Raw genomic sequence first — 19,563 nt, 5'->3', positions numbered from 1 at the left:
TTTGGTCACCTGCCCTTATGTTTCTTCTACATCTAGACTAAAAGGAAGATAACAGAATTAGGATCTTAGTAATCATAATGCTTTTAACTGGTGACAAGAAGGAAGAAGCCTATAGTTAAATATCCCAGAAATTTATTTAATGTTTGCTTGATACATTTTATATAGAAAGGTTGAGGCTATTTGCTTTGGGTGCCCCCTTGTAAATCTCATGGAGGCACTGAACTACAAAGGGGTGCCAATCTGGAGACATCAGAAATGGAAACCACAAGCCCAATTTTATGTTCTTAAAGATTTATCTCTAGTGAAATTAAGCCCACTCCCTTAAAAAATGCTGAATGTTGGAGCTATTGTGTGAAAACAGCTGACTTTTTGACTTTTAGGAGGGCATTTCACATTTTGGTCTGTTGGAACATTTAAATACTTGGAAATAAAAAATATTCAGCTTTGAAGTTTTCAATACTGGAAAACTTTCAGTCTAGGGTTTACAGCCAGGAAGGGCTGTTTTGTGTTCCTTAAACTGGACTCTGTTTCCCACAAAGTTAATCTTCGGCTTTGGCTTCCATTTCTTCTGCATCATCGTCTCCATCCACTTCTGCATTCTCTCTCTCAAGCCTCTCAAGCTGCCTTGCAAGTTCGGTCTCATCTGTATCTGTGACCACTTTAGGCTGTGGAAGCAGAGGCATAATTTCCAAGTGAGATGGTTAAACAGTATACGAATTCAACTTTAATACTCTTATTGCCTAGTATTTTAACTCTTAAAAAAATACTTTTCCTTCACCAACTCTGCCATCTGTTCACTCTTGATTGCTGATGCATCATTAATAAATTCCATTAGATAAATAATGGGAGAAATGTAAAAGAGTGAGAGTATGGGGAAAAGAAATGTGTATTAAAAGAAAATATTCCCTTCTATCATTTTTATAAGCCAAAACTGAAAAATATGAAAATCATCTCGGTGGCTGTATCTTTCAAACCCATAAGATGTCTTATAAAAATGCATCCTCTGGGTTTAAAATAAATTACTTACCATTTTTTTCTAATTAGGTTTCATTCTTGTTGAGATGAAGAAAATATTACTCTTGTTTCTAATCCTTAGATCAAATTTTAAGCCTTCCACATTAAATTCTGACAATAACCACTCCTTTTTATTGTCTATTTTTTTTCTCTTTTGGGGGGATAAACCCAACATCCATCAGTGACCTTACTCCTGAATAACCATCATAGTTCTCATTTACTTCTAAATGAGTGACAGTTCTCATTTACTTCTAAAAAGCCCCTTTAAGGGCCCTCTGAGTCAATGATTATTTTATGCTTAGCAGAATTATAATCCTAGATGTATGTCATGTTTTAAAAGGCAGTGATTAAGTATTTTAGAATGCAAATCATTTAGAGATTTAAATTCCGTATGTATGTACATACATCCGTATGTATGTACATACATCCATATGTATGTATCTAAGTAATCTCTAACCCCAAGGTGAGATTTGAACTCATGACCCCAAGATCAAGAGTTGCATACTCTACTGACTGAGCCAGCTGGGCACCCCTAAATTTCTTATATATTTTAAAAACAAGGCAAGAACAGTATAGACCTTACCTCCATTTGGACATTGAAGACACCCCTCTTTTCCTCAATCTTTTCTTTTATAACAGCCATAGCTTGATTGAGGACAGAGAGGCCCTCTGTTCTCTCCAGGGTTGTTGTGGTCATCACATATCTAGGAGGAGCTATTAGATTAATCTAAGAAAGAAGAAAAAAATCAATTATGAACATAACAATACAACACAAAACCATCAGCATGTTTGAGAACTTTTTTGCTAATCTGCTGCCTTAACAAATCACCCTAAAACTTAATTTCTAATTCTGTAAGTCAGCAATTGGGGCTGGTTTGTTAATGCAGCAAAAACTAGTTGATACAGTGATATAATCCAATGTAAACAGTCCACTGAAAGACAATATATACAATTAAGACTTCTCCCTCTTTGGTGGCTAAAATAACTACAGCCATCATCAGAACAATGGACAATTTGTTTCTAAAAGCAACAAAAATTCTTATTTGGTTCTAAACTAAACTGACAGAAGAAAATCTAAGATTCTGAATAACAACCATCTGGTTAATTGTACTGCTTAGAAGATTCAGACCAAAACTCCTAAAAGATGTGTGAATATGAGAATATGTTATCCTTTTCAAGATCCTATGGGCATTATGGGCACAGCAATTTTGTTGTTGTTGTTGTTGATTTTTGAGAGAAGAGAAGAGACAGCCAGCAGAGGAGGAGCAGAGAAAATGAGGGGGAACAGAGGATCTGAAGCAGGCTCTGTGCTAACAGCAGACAGCCCAATGCGGGGCTCAAACTCACGAGCCACAAGATCATGACCTGAGCTGAAGCTGGACGCTTAACTGACTGAGCCACCCAGATGCCCCGTAGCAACTCTGTATTATAAAGGAGGTTTAGCACAGCCGGCCCTCTGGCACTAAATACCAATAGAAATCTTTATCCACTGTGACAGTAGCAGTAGCATCCCTTAGACAACAGCACCAAGAACCACTCTGCCCGACACCTGTTACGAAACATGATCATAAAAAGAATCTGATTTGGTTTAGGTTGGTATTTTAGCAGGGAGAGAAAAAACATTACTCACCTTGATGGGCATGGTTTCTGTAGAACAATTCAAACCTGCTCTCAGGGCTTCTTTTACAGCATCAATGCCTTCATAACCATAACAAGCCACTTCAATATCTAAAAGTACAGAAATTGAAAAACGTATACCAAATAATGCAAAAAAGTACTGAAAGGCTTAAAAATCAGAGATGTGGCAGATACACTAGTACTCAAACACTTATGAAAGCTTTCATAATCCTTTCAGTATAGAAATAACCCTATATGTTAACTTTCATAATTATAAAATCTGAATATGCAGTGAAATGATATCTTCTCCTCCACATCAAGCCCCTGAATGATGACTATAAAGGAGAGAAATTCAACAAACACCTTGATTTCTGCCTATGCCTGGGTTAAATCATGATTCCAACATCTCTATGCCTCAGTTCCTTATTTGTCAAGTGGAGAGGAGGAGGAGTGTGATAAAGGCTGAATAAAACAATAACTGCAAGTTGCTTAGAACAGTTTAGAAATTGCATACCCTCTGACCCAGCAATTGCACTTCTCGGAGTTTGCCTAACAGAACACTCATATAACTGGGTAAGTGTCTATGTTACAAGCATGCTAATTTGTAATATTTTTTTCTCACAGTGAAAAAACTGGCAGAAGATAAATGTCCATCAAGAGAAGACTGGTTTATACTGGTTTTACTGTTCTATAAAATATCACACCTAGCTGGGGCGCCTGGGTGGCTCAATCGGTTGAGCGTCCCGACTTCAGCTCAGGTCATGATCTCATAGTTCATGAGTTCAAGGCCTGAGTCGGGCTCTGTGCTGACAGCTCAGAGCCTGGAGCCTGCTTTGGATTCTGTGTCTCCCTCTCTCTGCCCCTGCCTTACTCGCACTCTGTCTCTGTCTCTCTCTCTCTCTGTCAACAAACATTAAAAATATCACACCAAGCCATTAAAAAAAAATGAGAAATAGTCCCATGTTTTGCATGGAAAGGCAACCATGCTAGTTGAGGAAAATTTTTCATAGTATGATCCCACCTTTGTAAAAAACAAAAAAATCTATGAATGTAAATAGCATATATTCCTATACAGTGTATATGTGTAGGAAAAATGTCTGAAAGAATATACTCCAAACTATATTAACAGTGGTTAATCTGCAGGCATAAAAGGGTATTACTGTACTATTAGAATATTTTAAAGTTATTTTCTAAAACAAAATTACACCCCCCCTTTAAAAAAAGGGGCTAACGTAATGTTAGTTGAATGCATATATGACAGTTTTCCCTTGTGTCAATATATACATTTTATGATTCAGTAGAAGCAAAAATAATTTCTTCAACTTTTCTTGTTGTAAGAAACAGACATTTAGAAAAATTTATAGATGTTGATATAGCAAAATATTCTTTGGTAAGTCTCATCATTTAACAACTTTTTAATTTATGCAACGTATTTTAAACATTTAAAAAATCACTTACCTGCTCGAATTTTGACAGCTTGTGGTGTCAAACGCCTATTAATATTGTTAATAAGTACTCCCCGTTCATCTTCATTCAAATCTAAACTATCCAAAATAGATGGGTCTCTAATTAAAGCAAAACAAAACACACACACAAACATAAAAGATCAAAGTTACTTTACTAATAACTGACATCAAACACAGTACCACAGAATGTTTAAGAGCACAGGCTTTAGTGTCAAGACTGAGTTCAAATCTTAGCTCTGCACTTTAATAATGGTGTTTCGGGGCCCTTCCAGACCTCAGTTTCGAAACTTGTAAAATGAGGATGAAAACTCATCCACCCAGTCACTGGACTGTGGTATTAAATGAGAGTGCAAGTAAAGCACTTAGGACAATTATGACAAATAGAAAACACCTAACTGATTACTATGTAAAGAAAAATTTTAGAGATCTGGCTAAAACAAGGAATTTAAAATGTCTTCTAAAACATCTGGCATCCCACAATAATTAAGCATTTCCATGTAATTAGCAGTCTCTTTTCAAGGAGCCTGAAAAGAACAAAAACATACAAGCAAATTTAAAAATAAAAGTGCATCCTTGGGAATCAGTAGAGGAAGGGATTACTTTCAGTCAGTGGGCTCAGGAAGGGCTGCATGGACTAACGTGGCATTTCACCCGACCCTTCTGAGTGCCACAAGGCAGGGACCAGGGTCTTAGTCACCAGCATGGTTGCGGAACATGAACAAATGAAAAAACTGAATGACTAAAAGGATGGTAGGACTTTAAAAAGCAAAGGTAGAAGTGTTGTAAGAAAGTTATAAAGTATTAAAGTAGAAATGGCATGGGCAAGCATCAGGCCTAAACAGCAGGGGTTCGGGAATGAAAAGCAAAAGAATTTGGGTGGAGGGAACTTTCATTCAGCTAATACTGCCTACAAAATGTAACAAGACAAACCATCAGAAAATGAGCAATAAGATGAACAGATGTTTCACAGAAGCAGCAGTAAGCACAGGAAAAGCTGTTAACTTCACCAACAACCAGTAAAATGCAAACCACAACAAGATACTATTACACCTATCAGTTTGGCAAAAGGGAAAACAATCTGAGATATATACCAAATGTTGGTGAGGATAAAGAGAAATAGGAACGCTCATACATCTGCTAGAGGAAATACAAATTGTAGAACCAATTTGGAGAATATTTTGACAAAACTGAGTCAATTTAAAGATGTGTGTAATCAGTCCTATGAGCCAACAACTCTACTGCTATATGTATACCTCAGAAACTCCCAAACATAGAGAAATGTACATGTATATTCTTAATAGCACTGTTCAAAAATACGGGATAAGGGTGTGTGTGTGACCTTATATCTCTTAATAGAGGAATAAAGTATATTCTCGAAATACTGTATAAAAATTAATATGAAGTAGGCACACATCTATCAATTTCGAGAATCTTGCTCTTAACAGCCTTATAAGTAAAACTGTAAGGTACAGAGATCTGCAATGACAATAAATTTTGTTTTTCAGTTTACATGAATAAGAAATATTTTTAAATACAAAAATTCTATATGTACTTTACAGATATATATGTAATAAAACTATAAAAATGTAAATAATAATGATGCATACTAATTATAGTAGTTACCACTTACAAGGGGAATGGGTTGGGAAGGGTAAAATATGGTTTCCAACTATCTCAGAAATTTTATTTCTTAATTAAAAGAAAAAAATATGAAGCACATGTGGCATAGAATTATCTTTAAATGTGGTCACTCCATGGCTGATGAAACAAAAGAATGTTAGGGAAAAGGAAAGACAACATATACCAATGCCGAGCAGTAATGGAGGGGGTGCTGGAGGTGGAAGTGAGAGAGCTAAGCCAGGACTGGAAAATGACAGCACACCAAATTATGAAATGTACTGGCTGACGGATGCAGGACTGAAATCAGGGAGGAAAGAAATATACCACAGTGCTTAATGGTTAATAGCATAAGCTCCATATGGAGCCAGTGTCTAGGTCTGAATTGGGGCTCTACCACTTGCTAGCTCTGTGCACATGGACAAATTATTTCATCTCTGCTTCAATTTTCTCACCTATAAGACTGGGATAATAACAGCACTTATACCACAGGTTGTTGTGAGGCATATATAAATGTTAGCTATTCTAACTATTCTTCTTACCTTTCCCACAACGTAATATGAAGAAAAAAGTCACATGGGGGACCAGGGGGACTGTAAGGGATTTGGAGCCCCAGATGAGTTGGCTTGTTGGCGACTCTAACAGTCCCAGGTCTTACTTGGCCATTCTGAGAGCTGAGGGGACCAATATCCCTTGGCAGCACAAATGCTGGGAAATTAACCTTGGTGTAGTGGTGAGGCTGCTTGTGGGGCATTAACATTTGGGAAAGAGTAGGAGGTGCAGAAGGAGAGACAGGAAGTACACAAAAGTGAAGGAGTCTGGCTATTAGAAAGGATACGATACTTGCTACAGGAGAAAGTAGAGGAAGGTAGTAAAGAAGTTTGCTTTTAGTATAAATGGGAGAAGGTAGAGCATATTTTTATACTAATGGAGCAAAACCAACAAAGATAAAGGCTGAAAACCCAAAAGAGAGAATAATGGATAAAAAGAGATCCCTGAGCAGTAGCTGTGCACAGGTGGTAAGATTAGTTTGAGAGCAGGAAGGATATGAATTCCAGCATAGGAGGTAATGATGGATGGGAGGGAGAAGTTTGCTGAGATAGTGGAAGGAGTACAGGAGATCCTGTGCAATGGCTTATATTGTCTTTATAAAATAGGTAGTGAAACATACCAGTTGAGAGGGAGGGAAGGGGGGGGGGACTGGGTATCTGATGGAGAGTGTGGAAAAGCTCTAAAATAGCCACTCTAAGAATGGGAGAAGAACTGACAAAGAGCAGAGAGAATGTGAGGCAGCAGTGAAGGCGCAGCTGAGGTTGGAGACCATGAGTATGCAGTGGCACCAACCTGCAAGACTGTGGTTTTTCCTAGCAGCACCCAGTAGTCTACAAGTGTAGAGAAGGCAGGAACATCGATCCAAGGCTGGATGTAACAGAAGGAAAAACAGGGCAAAAGCTCATGACATTGGCAAGAAAGTTGTTGGAATGATGGACCATGGTATGTCTATGCTGAATAAGAAAGAGAAGGCAGGAAAGGGTGAAAAGACAGGGAGGAAAAAAAAGGTCTGGAATCATAGACTGGCAAAAGAATTAGGAAGACACAGAGTAGAGCTAACTATGGGGGAGCTGGAAGGACAGGAAGCTGTGCTAAAACAACAGAATGTATGGATTACAGGTTTTGGAAACACAGCAAATTCTGGTGATAATAAGACCCAGGGTGAGGCCATATGAAAACTGGCTTAAGTGGCATGGGCTGAAGGTCAAAGGAACTAAGGTAAAGAAAATAAGGTTACTGTTATAGATGAGACGTCTACACTGGACCTGAAGTTAACCAGAATAACAAAACTAGGAGGGGAAAACGTGTAAGTGGATAATGTGAAACCATATGGTTTACAAAAACTATGGTGTACAAAATTACAGATGCGTGGTTATATAGGATTGGCCCATATTATGGGCCTTTTATACTGAAATGTTTTAACCTAAATTTGGCAAGGACAGAATACGTGGATGTTGTGCTTTTATTACATGTCAGGCTCTCAACCCATGTGCTAGAACTAGCACAGCTGTGGTATCAAGGTAGAAACAGAGCCAAGAAGATGTTCTTACGAGACTGCATGCTTAAATGCATCATAGGCACCGTATCCGGGTCTCTTGTATTTGTCATCAAAGACCCAGGCAGTCCTCTGGAACAGGCTCTCCAGCTGCTCGTCCTTGGTGTACTCTAACACCTCAGCAACATGACGAAGAATACTGTAAACCTAGAAACAAAATGAAGAGTTCAACAATTCAAAGATTCAAGAGAGCTATTAAAAAATAGGTATTTTTATATTTCAGTAGACAGCATATAAAACCTTGGTTAATTAGACTACAATAATTCCTTAACAAAAGATTAACATACAAGTTCTTTTTTCATAGAGAAATATTGGCTTTCCAATAGTAGTTAACTCAAGTAGGTATAACAAGTAGAAACAGGATGTAATTTAGTGTCCTAAGACCCAGACTATGAGTTGACTCTGGGACTAATTAACCTCTCTGAATTTGTTTCCTCTTCTGGAAGAAGGAACTACTAACATCTCTCCTTTTTACAGCAGTGAGCTCTCACACAGGTCAAATATATCCAAATGCAGCACACTATAAATGGAAAATATTGTACAAATGTACAAAATTTATAAATTATACAAATCCTCTTATGCAAGTGCAAGCTATTATTACTACTCCATATGACAGCATGGAGCCAGAATTGAGATTTTAATATTTTTCTGCTCTGTTATCATTTTAACAGTTATCCTTCAATCCTACCTACCTCCCACTCACTGCTGCCAAACCCTTTTTCTAATTTCCTAAAAATAAAAGGGCTTAAAGACAAGAAAAGAGGTTTTCACATTACATATGAAAATTGAGTGAGGAGAGGTACTAACATTGCCTATTTCATTCTATCACCTTATCATCCTGATAAGATCTACTAACATACTCATTTTACAATATTCTAAGGGGACAAAACAAAGTGAAAGTTTCCTAGAGTGGAGCTTATCAAACTTAGTGGGACTTGAAATACTGCATTAAGTGGTCAGGTGATGTCAATGCTGCTGGTCCAGAAACTACATTTTGGTTTTTTTGTTTTGTTTTTATTTAAAAAAAATGTCTTTAATGTTTATTTATTATTGAGAGACTAAGAGAGACAGAGCATGAGCAGGGGAGGGGCAGAGAGAGAGGGAGACACAGAATCCGAAGCAGGCTCGAGGCTCTGAGCTGTCAGCACAGAGCCCATGAGATCATGACCTGAGCGAAAGTCAGACACTCAACCGACTGAGCCACCCAGGTGCCCCTAGAGACTACATTTTGAATGGCAAGGGCCTCAGATTATTATTATTTTTTAATTTACTTACTTGTTTTTTAAAAGTTTATTTATTTTTGAGAGAGAGAGAGAGAGAGAGAGAGAGAGAGAGAGACACACACACACACCATGCGCTTGAGCACACAAACAAGGGAAGAGCTGAAAGAGCGGGAGACACAGAATCCGAAGCAGGCTCCAGATATCTGGTGTTATCCAGCACCAGATAACAGCTCCAAGCTGTTAGTACAGAGCCTGACGCAGGGCTTCAACTCCAGAACTGGGAGACCATGACCTGAGCCAAAGTCAGACACTTAACCGTCTGAGCCACCTAGGTGCCCCAGGTCATCAGATTATTAAGAAGGGATTTTACTGATTGTGTTTTCTAATGTGTAAACCATCCTGCAGTAATAGTAAACAGATCAGTAAAACAAAAGGAAAGGTTTGGATCATGGTCTTTTGGTTGTTTAGATTTGTATTCTCTTATTTATTTGGGTTAATCAAGATTTCAAAAATCTCTTCATTTAAAGCATTGTTTTCTTGGCATTTTACCTTAAGGACAGAAATACACAAGAGAGAGAGAACAAAAGAAAAGGAAAACAGAAACAATGGAAACAGTGCCATTAAGAACCTAAGACCTAGAGAATAAAGGATAATCTATATGGGACCAGAGAAGAGAAAAATATAGACAGAAGATAAAGAATGAAAAAAATGACTGTTCTTGCTTAAGGCTTACTGCACAGAAGTAGGGAATTTCAGCAGAAATTAGAAAATGAAACAGAAAAGAACCCTAGCAAAGCGGGGGAGGGGAACTAGTAACAGGCCCCTGCCTGCCTTGCTTTCCTGGATTCACAAACCCTTGCTTATTCTTATTTTATTTTATTTTTAATGCTTACTTCTTTTGAGAGAGAGAGAGAGAGAGAGAGAGAGAGGAGACAGGGAGAGAGGGAGAAAGGAAGAGAGGGGGAGAGGGGGGGAGAGGGGGAGAGGGGGGGAGAGAGGGGGAGGGGGGAGGGAGAGACAGAGAGAACACAAGCAGGTGAGGGGCAGAGAGAGAGGGAGACACAGAAACTGAAGCGGCCTCAAGGCTCCATCTGAGCTGTCAGAGCCCAATACGGGGCTTGAACTCACGAACCATGAAATCATGCCTGAGCTGAAGTTGGATGCTTAACTGACTGAGCCACCCAGGCGCCCCTTTCATTTTATTTTAGAGAGGGAGGGAGTGCAAGTGGGGGGTGGGGGAAGGCCAGAGGGAGAGAGAATCTTAAGCAGGCTCCACTTTCAGCATGGAGCCCAACTTGGGGCTTGATCCCATGACCCTGGGATCATGACCTAAGCTGAAATCAAGAATCAGATGCTCAACGGGCCAAGTGACCTAGATGCCCCGACCCTTGCTTATTCTTAACATACAATAGCTGGTTGTCTCGAATATCCCCAAACAGGGTTTAAAGCCAGGAACTACATGTTACCGTAAGTCAAACTGACTGAAATCACCCATAGTTAATTTAACCTAATATAACTTAAACACACTAACATCCAATAAACTCATTATAGAATAGCAAACCATAAGCAGTGCCTTAAGGTAGTACCACCACCAGATAAAACACTGCAGTCATAACTCTTTTGAAATTAAGACTTCAAATTATTCTTCTCAACTCATAGTTGTAAATGGAAATACAGTTACAGAAAATTCAGGGTTTTTTTTTCCTGCCTATATTACATGCTGATTATTAAATATATTAAATAGTGAACTAATTTCACTCAAATATCAAACTTACAGTTTTGGATTTGGTGAATTTATCTTCACATTTGATTGCTTCCTCTGGAGAAACTCTTCTTTTTGACAAATCAATATATCCTGTATGAGAGAAGTTTGAAAAAAAGCTTAGCACTGTGATAAATTTTTGCAACCATGTTGTTTGGTTGGCATATCTACACTTATTTCCCACTAAAATTATTATCAATAAAATGCTGCATAAGAAATATAAGATGAGAGATTTCTGTTTTCAGAAGGCACTTGTATCATGTAATTGCATATTCTGCATCACTTTAGTAGAGGGAACTAACTAATACTTTCAATTACCCAAATGAAAAGTTAGTCAAAAGATTCTCTATACTTGTCTTTTTGGCATCCATCATCACAAGGTCAATTGTATTATCTATATTTTCTGTATTCTTTTTTTTTTAACATTTATTTATTTTTGAGACAGAGAGAGACAGAGCATGAACGGGGGAGGGTCAGAGAGAGAGGGAGACACAGAATCCGAAACAGGGTTCAGGCTCTGAGCCGTCAGCACAGAGCCCGACGCGGGGCTCGAACTCACATACCGCGAGATCGTGACCTGAGCCGAAGTTGGACGCTTAACCGACTGAGCCACCCAGGCGCCCCTATATTTTCTGTATTCTTGATGCTCCTTCTGTCTCCTGACCAAAACTGGTACTTCCTCATGGTGGCCCTACATGGCATGATGTGGCCACAGCACTGGCCTCTTCATGTCGTCAATCACATCCATAAATTAAAATCCCATGGGTATATAACGAGACAAGCACTTAAATGTATTCTGAAGAATTTAAGAGAAAAATAGTCTTTTACATTTACCCACATATTTCCTATGTCAGGCCTCACACCTCATCGGCCTGCACAACTTCCTTTATTGTTTCTTATAATGGAGATTTATTAGGTAATACATCCTCTTAAGTTTCTATTTACCCAAAAATGTCATCATTTTTGATCTTCACTATTGAATATTTTCTTAAAATATAGAATTCTGGGTTGACAATTTTTCTTTCAGTGTTTTAAATGGTCAGTCATTCAATGCTCAGACAGCCACTATTTTCAGTAATACCATACTAATTCATATTACTATTCCCCTGTAAATCATGAGTCGTTTTCTTTTGGCTACTTTCAAGATTTTCCCTATCTCTGTTTTTCAATGGTTTAACATGCCTAGATGTGGTCTTATCAGTATTTATCCTGCTTGAGGTCTGCCAAGCTTCTCCAAGTTGTAGATGTTTTTTTCAGTAAATACAGGAAACTTTTGACAACTATTTCCTCAAATATATTTTCTGCCCTTTCTCTCTCTTCTTTTGGAATAGAGCTTTTAATATTTGACACATTTTTTTTTCCTGCTCTGTTCTTCAGATTGGTTCTTTTACATTTATTTATTTATTTAAATAGCCACATATTATTTTAATCTTTTATTTTTGAGAGAGAGACAGCGTGTGAGCAGGGGAGGAGCAGAGAGAGAGGGAGACACAGAATCCGAAGCAGGCTCCAGGCTCCGAGCTGTCAGCCCAGAGCGTGACACGGGGCTCGAACTCACCAACCGTGAGATCATGACCTGAGCCAAAGCCAGACGCTCAGCTGACTGAGCCACCCAGGTGCCCCTATTTATTTATTTTTTGACAGTGAGAGACAAAGCACAAGTGGGAGAGGAGCAGAGAGGGGAGGAGACACAGAATCTGAAGCAGGCTCCAGGCTCCTAGCTGTCAGCACACAGCCTGACGCCGGGCTTCAACTCACAAACTGCAAGATCATGACCTGAGCCGAAGTCGGATGCTTAACCGACTGAGCCACCCAGGCGCCCCAAAATTGGTTCTTTTAAATGAACTCCCTGCAAGTTTGACTTGAGCCTTCTGCCATCTATGCTGTTAGCCCAGTGAGTTGTTTAGATATTAAACTTTTAATTTTAGAATTTGTATTTAGTTCTTTGTGAGAGTTTCTAATTTCTCTGAGATTTCATTTTTTTCATTCATTACAAGCTTATTTTCCTAATATTCTTGAGCAGTTAACAACATCTGCTTTAAAATCCTTGTCTGTTAACTCCAATATTAAGGTCACCTCTGGGTTGGTCTCCACTGACTGCCTTTTCTCTCCTGTTTTCTGAAATGTTTAGTAATTTTGGACATTGTGAATAATATGTGCCAGAGACTCTGAGTTCCTTTATGTTCCTCTTGATACTGATTTTTTGTTTTAGTAAGCAAAACTTGTCTGAATTCAAATATTAAAGCTCTGTTTCCCCAGGTGGAAAGCAACCAAAATCTGTTTAGATTTTTACCCTGTTGCCCCTCATGGGGCTGTACCTCATCCTATACGTTACTGGTTCAGGGTTCTGGCAGAGATTTGAGAATTTATAACTTAAACTAAGGGGCTCTCCTTGAGTTGGTCCTTTCTCTAATCCTCATCACTACCTTCCAAATGTTGTGGTTGTCCAAAACTCTCATCTGATTCTCAAGCCATTGAAACACTATAGACTTTCCACTAGAATTTTAGCTGCCCTGCTGGAAGCTATCTATGGCATGCACTCAGACAAACAACTGTAAAACTTATCCAAGTGCAGTTCCTCTCTTCCAAGCGTTGACCTACCTTCAGTTTTGGCCTGCCTTTGGTTGCTCCCAACATCTTTAGGCACTTTTTTTTTTTTTAAATATATATATTTGTTCACAGCTTTTCACTGTTTAACTGTTACATTGGAACATTTGTCCAACAGAACCTAATCCTCCAATATCAGAAGTGGATGCCCTCTACAGGATCTTCTGTACTTTGCTTGTATCTTACTCTAGGATCTTTCCATATCAGAACACTGAGATCTCATTCCGTACAAAGTTGCGCTGCACGAATGTTACAATTTATTTAACCATGATTTTGATTTTTCTTGTTTTTAATTAACACTGTGCAAACAGTGCTGCTATGAAAATACTTTTACATCTACTGTACTTAAGTATACCTTTTCACTTTTTTCTGATTGCAACTGAAAATATATTTGATTCCTTCTTGTGTATATATTTTCTATGATAGAAAATAAAATACTAGACAAGACACCATTTTAAGTCCTAGTGGGGCAGTAATATGAAGACTTAACACAAGTTTAAGGTATAATTTGTCTTTAGTAGTTTAATAATAGGGGGTTCTAGAAGTTAAGCCCTACCAAAACATATATAATAATCAATATGCTAAGTGGCAGTCACTACCTAAGGGATAACAAAATGTCTCTAAAGTTTATCACCTACGACTATAATCAGAGAAAAAAAATGTCAGTTATGTATAAAACCAATCACTTGCAGAAGTGTCACAATTAACTAGATGGCTGAGGTATTCAAAAAGACAAGTTCAATCAAGGTCATTGGTCTTTTAAGCAATGATGGTAACTACTATGTAAAACTAACACCTAATAAATTATAGTGAGACAATTATAACCAATTATTTTAAGGAAGTTGAACCCCAAACTTACTTAATGGTATTGTACACTGTGTCTAGAAAAAAATGTGTTCACAAAGGTGAAGATTTACATGGAGTCCAGAAAAATGGGGACAAGTAAAAAAATGAATACACATTCAGCACTATCTGAAATCTCCCACATGATTTTGGGGGAGTCACAAACATTCTGATAACCGAAGAGATACAGAATACTGGGTTTTGGGTGTGTGTTTGCAGCATATTGCTTTTTCAAAGCTTATATAAAATGTTCCTAAAATCCATTGTACCTTTGCCCCATTTCCATGTTCATCCAATAATCTGATTGCAAATTTAGCTTTAAATCAGGAAAAAAGCATCTTACAAATCTAAATGAACTAGTACTCTGGTTTACTTATCCTATCTCTTCTGAGTTTAGCCAAAATGAGTCAACTACCAAGATCCTGTAACCTCTGGGAATAAAAGTCATTTCACCCACAAAAACTAGTCCTGGGATGTGCTAATTAAGCCACTACTAACTTAAGAAGTCTTACTTAGATGGCTAATTGGCATCCTTCTCTAACAACTCTGTATGTAAAAAGAATTTAAGCATAAAAGGAGATGTTTTTGTTTTTTTTTTTTACAGCAGCCAGCAATTAAAAAGAAAAACTAAAATAAAGCATTTTTAAATCCAAAATATGTATTTTAGATATTTTTCCCACTTACCTTTTTCTTTGTCCACTCTAATGACTACCACACATTCATTCCTGCCAATTCTGATGAGTTTGTTTATAGAACGGATACGCCTTCTGGACAGCTCACTAAGAAGAATCATGCCTTCAATATTGTTGTATTCCAGCAAGCTGACATAAGCCCCCATTTCAGCAATGGACCTTACGTTCACCATCACTACATCTTCCACCTCAGGAAATTTGTGTTGATAAAATCTACAACTTAGACCCGGCATTCTGCATTTTAAACAAAAGAATCAAGTGAGTGTTCAGTTAAGGTCAAAATAAAGAAATGTCAATTTTCCACATCTTGCCACTGGAAGAAATGATTAGTCTTCTCAACTCTTCAAACTTCTTAAATGGTACCAGAAAACAGATGGATGTTCAGGAACGAAGCTTTAATTTTTACGTGCTCCACATTTTTGTAGGGCTTGAGTGATTCTCTGACATCAGTTTTAGAGGAATCATAAAAACTAATGACCATCTATGAAGTACTCTGAGACTTAAGGATTAAAGGTACACCTTGAAACACTATTTTAAATACCACCACTTTAAGAAATAACAAATGATGGGAAGCATCACTACTACTATAAACCTATCAACAAAACCAAAGCTACTCATTCTCCAAGTCAGCTAAGACTTTATATACTACCACCCACATAAAGGGAAGAATCTTCCCACTACTTAAACCACAGCCCTCACCATATATCAAACAATATACCCTATCATTTATTCTAGCCAAACTCACAGTATCATGTTACGACAAAGACCAAAAATTTATTAACAAAAAAATAAATATAACTAAATACAACTAAACACTTAACTTCTATCGAATAGGTATACCCAATCTTGAGAATAGCTTTATAGAACTCCATTACTATAAAGTTCAAGCATCTCTTAAACTCCAAGCACTAAATATATTTATTTATTTTTATTTATTTTGGGGGGAGCACACGCGTGAGAATGGGGAAGAGAGGGAGAGCGAGAGACAGAAAATCCTGAGCAGGCTCTATGCTCAGCGTAGCCCAACAGAGGGCTTGATCCCACGACCCTGGGATCATGACCCAAGTGAAATCAAGAGAAGGATGCTCAACCAACTGAGCCACCTAGGCGTCCCAACCACCAAGCATTAAATATATTTAAAACTATTCCCTTTGATCTACCCAACCTACTTTCAGCACCACTCCTTTTATGACCCACAAGACTGAAATTATACCATGCACAGGAACATATTTTTAAAAGAAAGCTCTAAAATGAATCACAGTTGATTTTCATGTTTTTCTACTAACCTTAACCAATTTACTATTGTCAAAGTTCAGAAAACAGGCAGTAATAGGATCTAAAGGCCTACGAAAAATGTGTGAAAATTCATTTACTTATTTTTTTCCTAATTGGGCAATAAGGCTGCCATTACTTGATCTTAAAGACAGACCAGCCACATCCAGCCCACAGAACACCAGAGTTCTGCTGCAGTTCAGTTTGAGAACTAATTGCATCCACATGTATCTTCACAGTGGATTCCCACTGATTTTTACATCTACCACCTATAGGTATTGGCTACTGCCTGAGTACCACTTTCCCCCTAGTTCTATATTATAAATGAAGAAATTCAAACAGGCTAAGCAACTTGTTCTGTCATATACTGCTAACAACTGATAGTCAGAATTTGAACCTATGAAGTCTGGATCCATAGTCTGTGCTCTGATTCATCAGGCTATATATTCTCTCAGTATTACTGATAGATATATCAGAAGCATCTTTAAAAAATGCAATATACATATTCATTGCTGAATCACAGATCATAGATTAATGCAAACTTTTAGTACCAATCTATCCTGTTTAACAACAAAAATAAGGTGGCATATTAATAAAACGGCCAAAATGTAGTTCTCTTGTAGCTTGACAAAATAGCGATTTAGCAAATAAAGGGAAGTAGACATTCAATGGCCAGAATTACCCAGCAAGAAACAGCTGAGCTGGTTGTTTCATTCTTAAATGGCTTTTTTTTTTTTCTTCCTTTTGGACAGCTGTTGTCACATATCTGTATGTAAAGCACTAAAATTTGAGAGCTAGAAAAGTCTCAAACTGGTAAATGATGTCACAGAATGTGTGAAACGGTTTTAAGAGATTTAATAGAGGCTAACCACATTTACTTACCAAATTTATGCAAATAGTAAAGCTGATAATTCTGGGGAATCAAGGCTTAATTTGATAACTAAAGAATACAAGCAATATTGTAAAAGAATCCTGATGGGAGAGATGAATGCTACTGCTCTAGGAGGTACCAGTCTCTTTACAATATACAAAGTAAAAAAAAAAAAGAACACAGCTGATGGTATGTTATTCAACATAAAGAATAGCCAGTAAGTACAAAATAGCTCTAGACATGGGTTTCAGCCCTTGCTCTCCTACCTACTACCTGTTGTTGCTTGGGAAATGCATTCACATTAAACTGTAGTTTCTAGTCTGTGTCATGGACCTTGCAGGTTTGTGGAGTGTATCAAATTAGATTAAAATATATGTAAATCTGCAAAGTGTACTGTGCTATACAAATAATGACGATAAAAGGCAAAGGAGTAATTTTTTTGTATTTTGTAACTTAATTCGTTAAACAATTATTTTTGCAGTATCTACTATGTACTAAGTACTACTAACACTTAAAGATTCTTACCTAAGGAAGTTAATCATAGAGTGGGAAACAAACTGGTAAGCATATCAATTGCAATATGGGGTACTAGGAAAGGAGTACAGTGAAGCAGGGTTCCAGGGAACCAAGGAACAGAAATATTAAATGACTTCCTCAAGGATAAATACTTAAAAGGTACTGGAACAGGAACTAAAACCAAGACTTCACATAGTAAATCCAGAATACCTTTAACCCACAGAATCTCAGTACGTCAGAATACTGCAATATGGTTATGTGTTCTTCAATGCTGAATATCCACCTTTCAAAATGTACTAACTGAACTCCAAGCCAATTTCAAATACCTTGTGCCTGGTCAAATGGTAGGTAGGACTCCTTAAACCAGTGCATGGTCAAGTAACCATAATAGATCCAGGACGTCCACATTCCTTTCCAAAGTTAAGTGTGTTATGTGACAGAGACAATTCACGATAATTTTAATGTGTCTCTCACCGTCACCAGTAACGCTCTCTGAATGGTAGTTTCTAGAAGTGCTACACAAATAAGCTTTTAAACTATTTCACTGTAGTTGAAATAGGAAGCCCTGATTCCTACAAATATTACTGTGTCTTTTTGAGATCTTAGAATCAGTAACTGTCACTTGGCATTAGATCAACTCAGTAGACAGTAAAGCTCTATATAATTCACACATTGTTGAAAGACACATAATCACAATTTTATTTCCTTGAACAACTTCAATCGGGAGAAAAACCAGGACTTCTCTGCTACAACTTTTCTCCAAGAAACAAAGTAGCCTAAGTTTGGGGGATAATAAAGAGGAGCTGAGGCTGAATACGCATTTAACCCTAAAATTCCCTTATCTTTTTAGTTATGTTTAACTGTGAGGCCACAGCGTGTAATTCTCTTCTCATTGGTGCTGAAATACGGCAAACCGATACTAAGATTAGTGAACTCTTCAACAGTATGTTTTAGCTTCGATGCAAAGGGTGACTCATTCTGTAAAAATGCACAAGTCAAGCGATACAGTAATATGAGCATCGATTAAAAAAATCAATTATCGGACAAATAAACTATTCTTGGATCTTTCTAACCCAGCTCTTGTCAACGTTACGGACCACCCCTATGGTCCCTTCACGTGTCTGGTCTGGTTTCCACTGAGAGGTAGCATTTGCTTGGGGCGGAAGGAAAAAAAAAGGGTGGGAGCGGAATTCTTAGTGTCCTGGGGTGGGGGTGTCACAGCGTTTTCCCAAGGCCACCCCCTCGTCTCAAGGTACCCTCACTTTCAGTATATTGAAGGTGTACAGTCGTTTGGCCCACTTTCCTTCACAAGATCCCTCCGCTCGTATAATGACACCTCTGTTAACACTGCCGACCAAGCCGGCGCTGGCGGGTGGTGTCGGACACTTCCCGCGCAGGAACGGGAAAGGGAGGGGTGTTAGCCCAGGGCCTACTCTCTCTCGACCACCAGTCAACCGACACAACCAAAGTGAGTTCTTGAAGAAACCGATCTGGGGGACTAATCACCTGAGGTATGTATGTGAATCCCGCGCCGGGATCCCGTGCCGTGCTCTTTAATCGCAGAGATTAGACAGTCCAGCCGCAGCGGCAGCCGAACCTCAGCGTGCGCTTCGCTCTATCCCACCGCGCATGCGGAACCACCTCGCATTGCGCATGCGCCAGTAGAACAGCGGTCTCTCTTCCTCACTGATCATAGAGTCTAGGTCCTCCGAAGAAAAGGAAGAAAGTAGATCATAGGAGGACCTGAAAAGTACGTTTTCTCGATTATCTGTCGTTTTCGTTAAGTAACCTTGAAGGCGCAGGGAACTGGTAGGACTCTGATTCCTTGTCCTTGAAGAATTAACTCTCTCTCAAAGCTTCTGTCAACCATGAGGTGGCGCTGTGACCAAAGACGAAAAGTGGAGGAAGAGAAGGAGTGTACTCCTCCCCTGTTCTTTCACCTCGCGCGTGCAAAGC

General features: G+C 38.3%; 1 protein-coding gene across 1 annotated transcript; it reads right to left on the bottom strand.

Moving 5' to 3' along the window:
• Positions 1-115: 115 nt before the first annotated feature.
• EIF2S1 (eukaryotic translation initiation factor 2 subunit alpha) lies at positions 116-19,259 on the bottom strand. The gene is made up of 8 exons (XM_058739401.1): positions 19,114-19,259; positions 14,941-15,182; positions 10,820-10,899; positions 7,817-7,968; positions 4,090-4,196; positions 2,645-2,742; positions 1,598-1,741; positions 116-665 (listed from the first exon to the last, which is right to left on the bottom strand). Exons 2-8 carry the CDS (start codon positions 15,179-15,181, stop codon positions 540-542), a joined length of 948 nt encoding a protein of 315 aa, XP_058595384.1. The 5' UTR covers position 15,182; positions 19,114-19,259; the 3' UTR covers positions 116-539.
• Positions 19,260-19,563: the final 304 nt, after the last annotated feature.

The sequence above is a fragment of the Neofelis nebulosa genome, chromosome 7 (assembly GCF_028018385.1).
Source record: "Neofelis nebulosa isolate mNeoNeb1 chromosome 7, mNeoNeb1.pri, whole genome shotgun sequence".
Lineage (NCBI taxonomy): Eukaryota > Metazoa > Chordata > Mammalia > Carnivora > Felidae > Neofelis > Neofelis nebulosa.
This window is presented reverse-complemented; position numbering and strand designations above follow the sequence as displayed.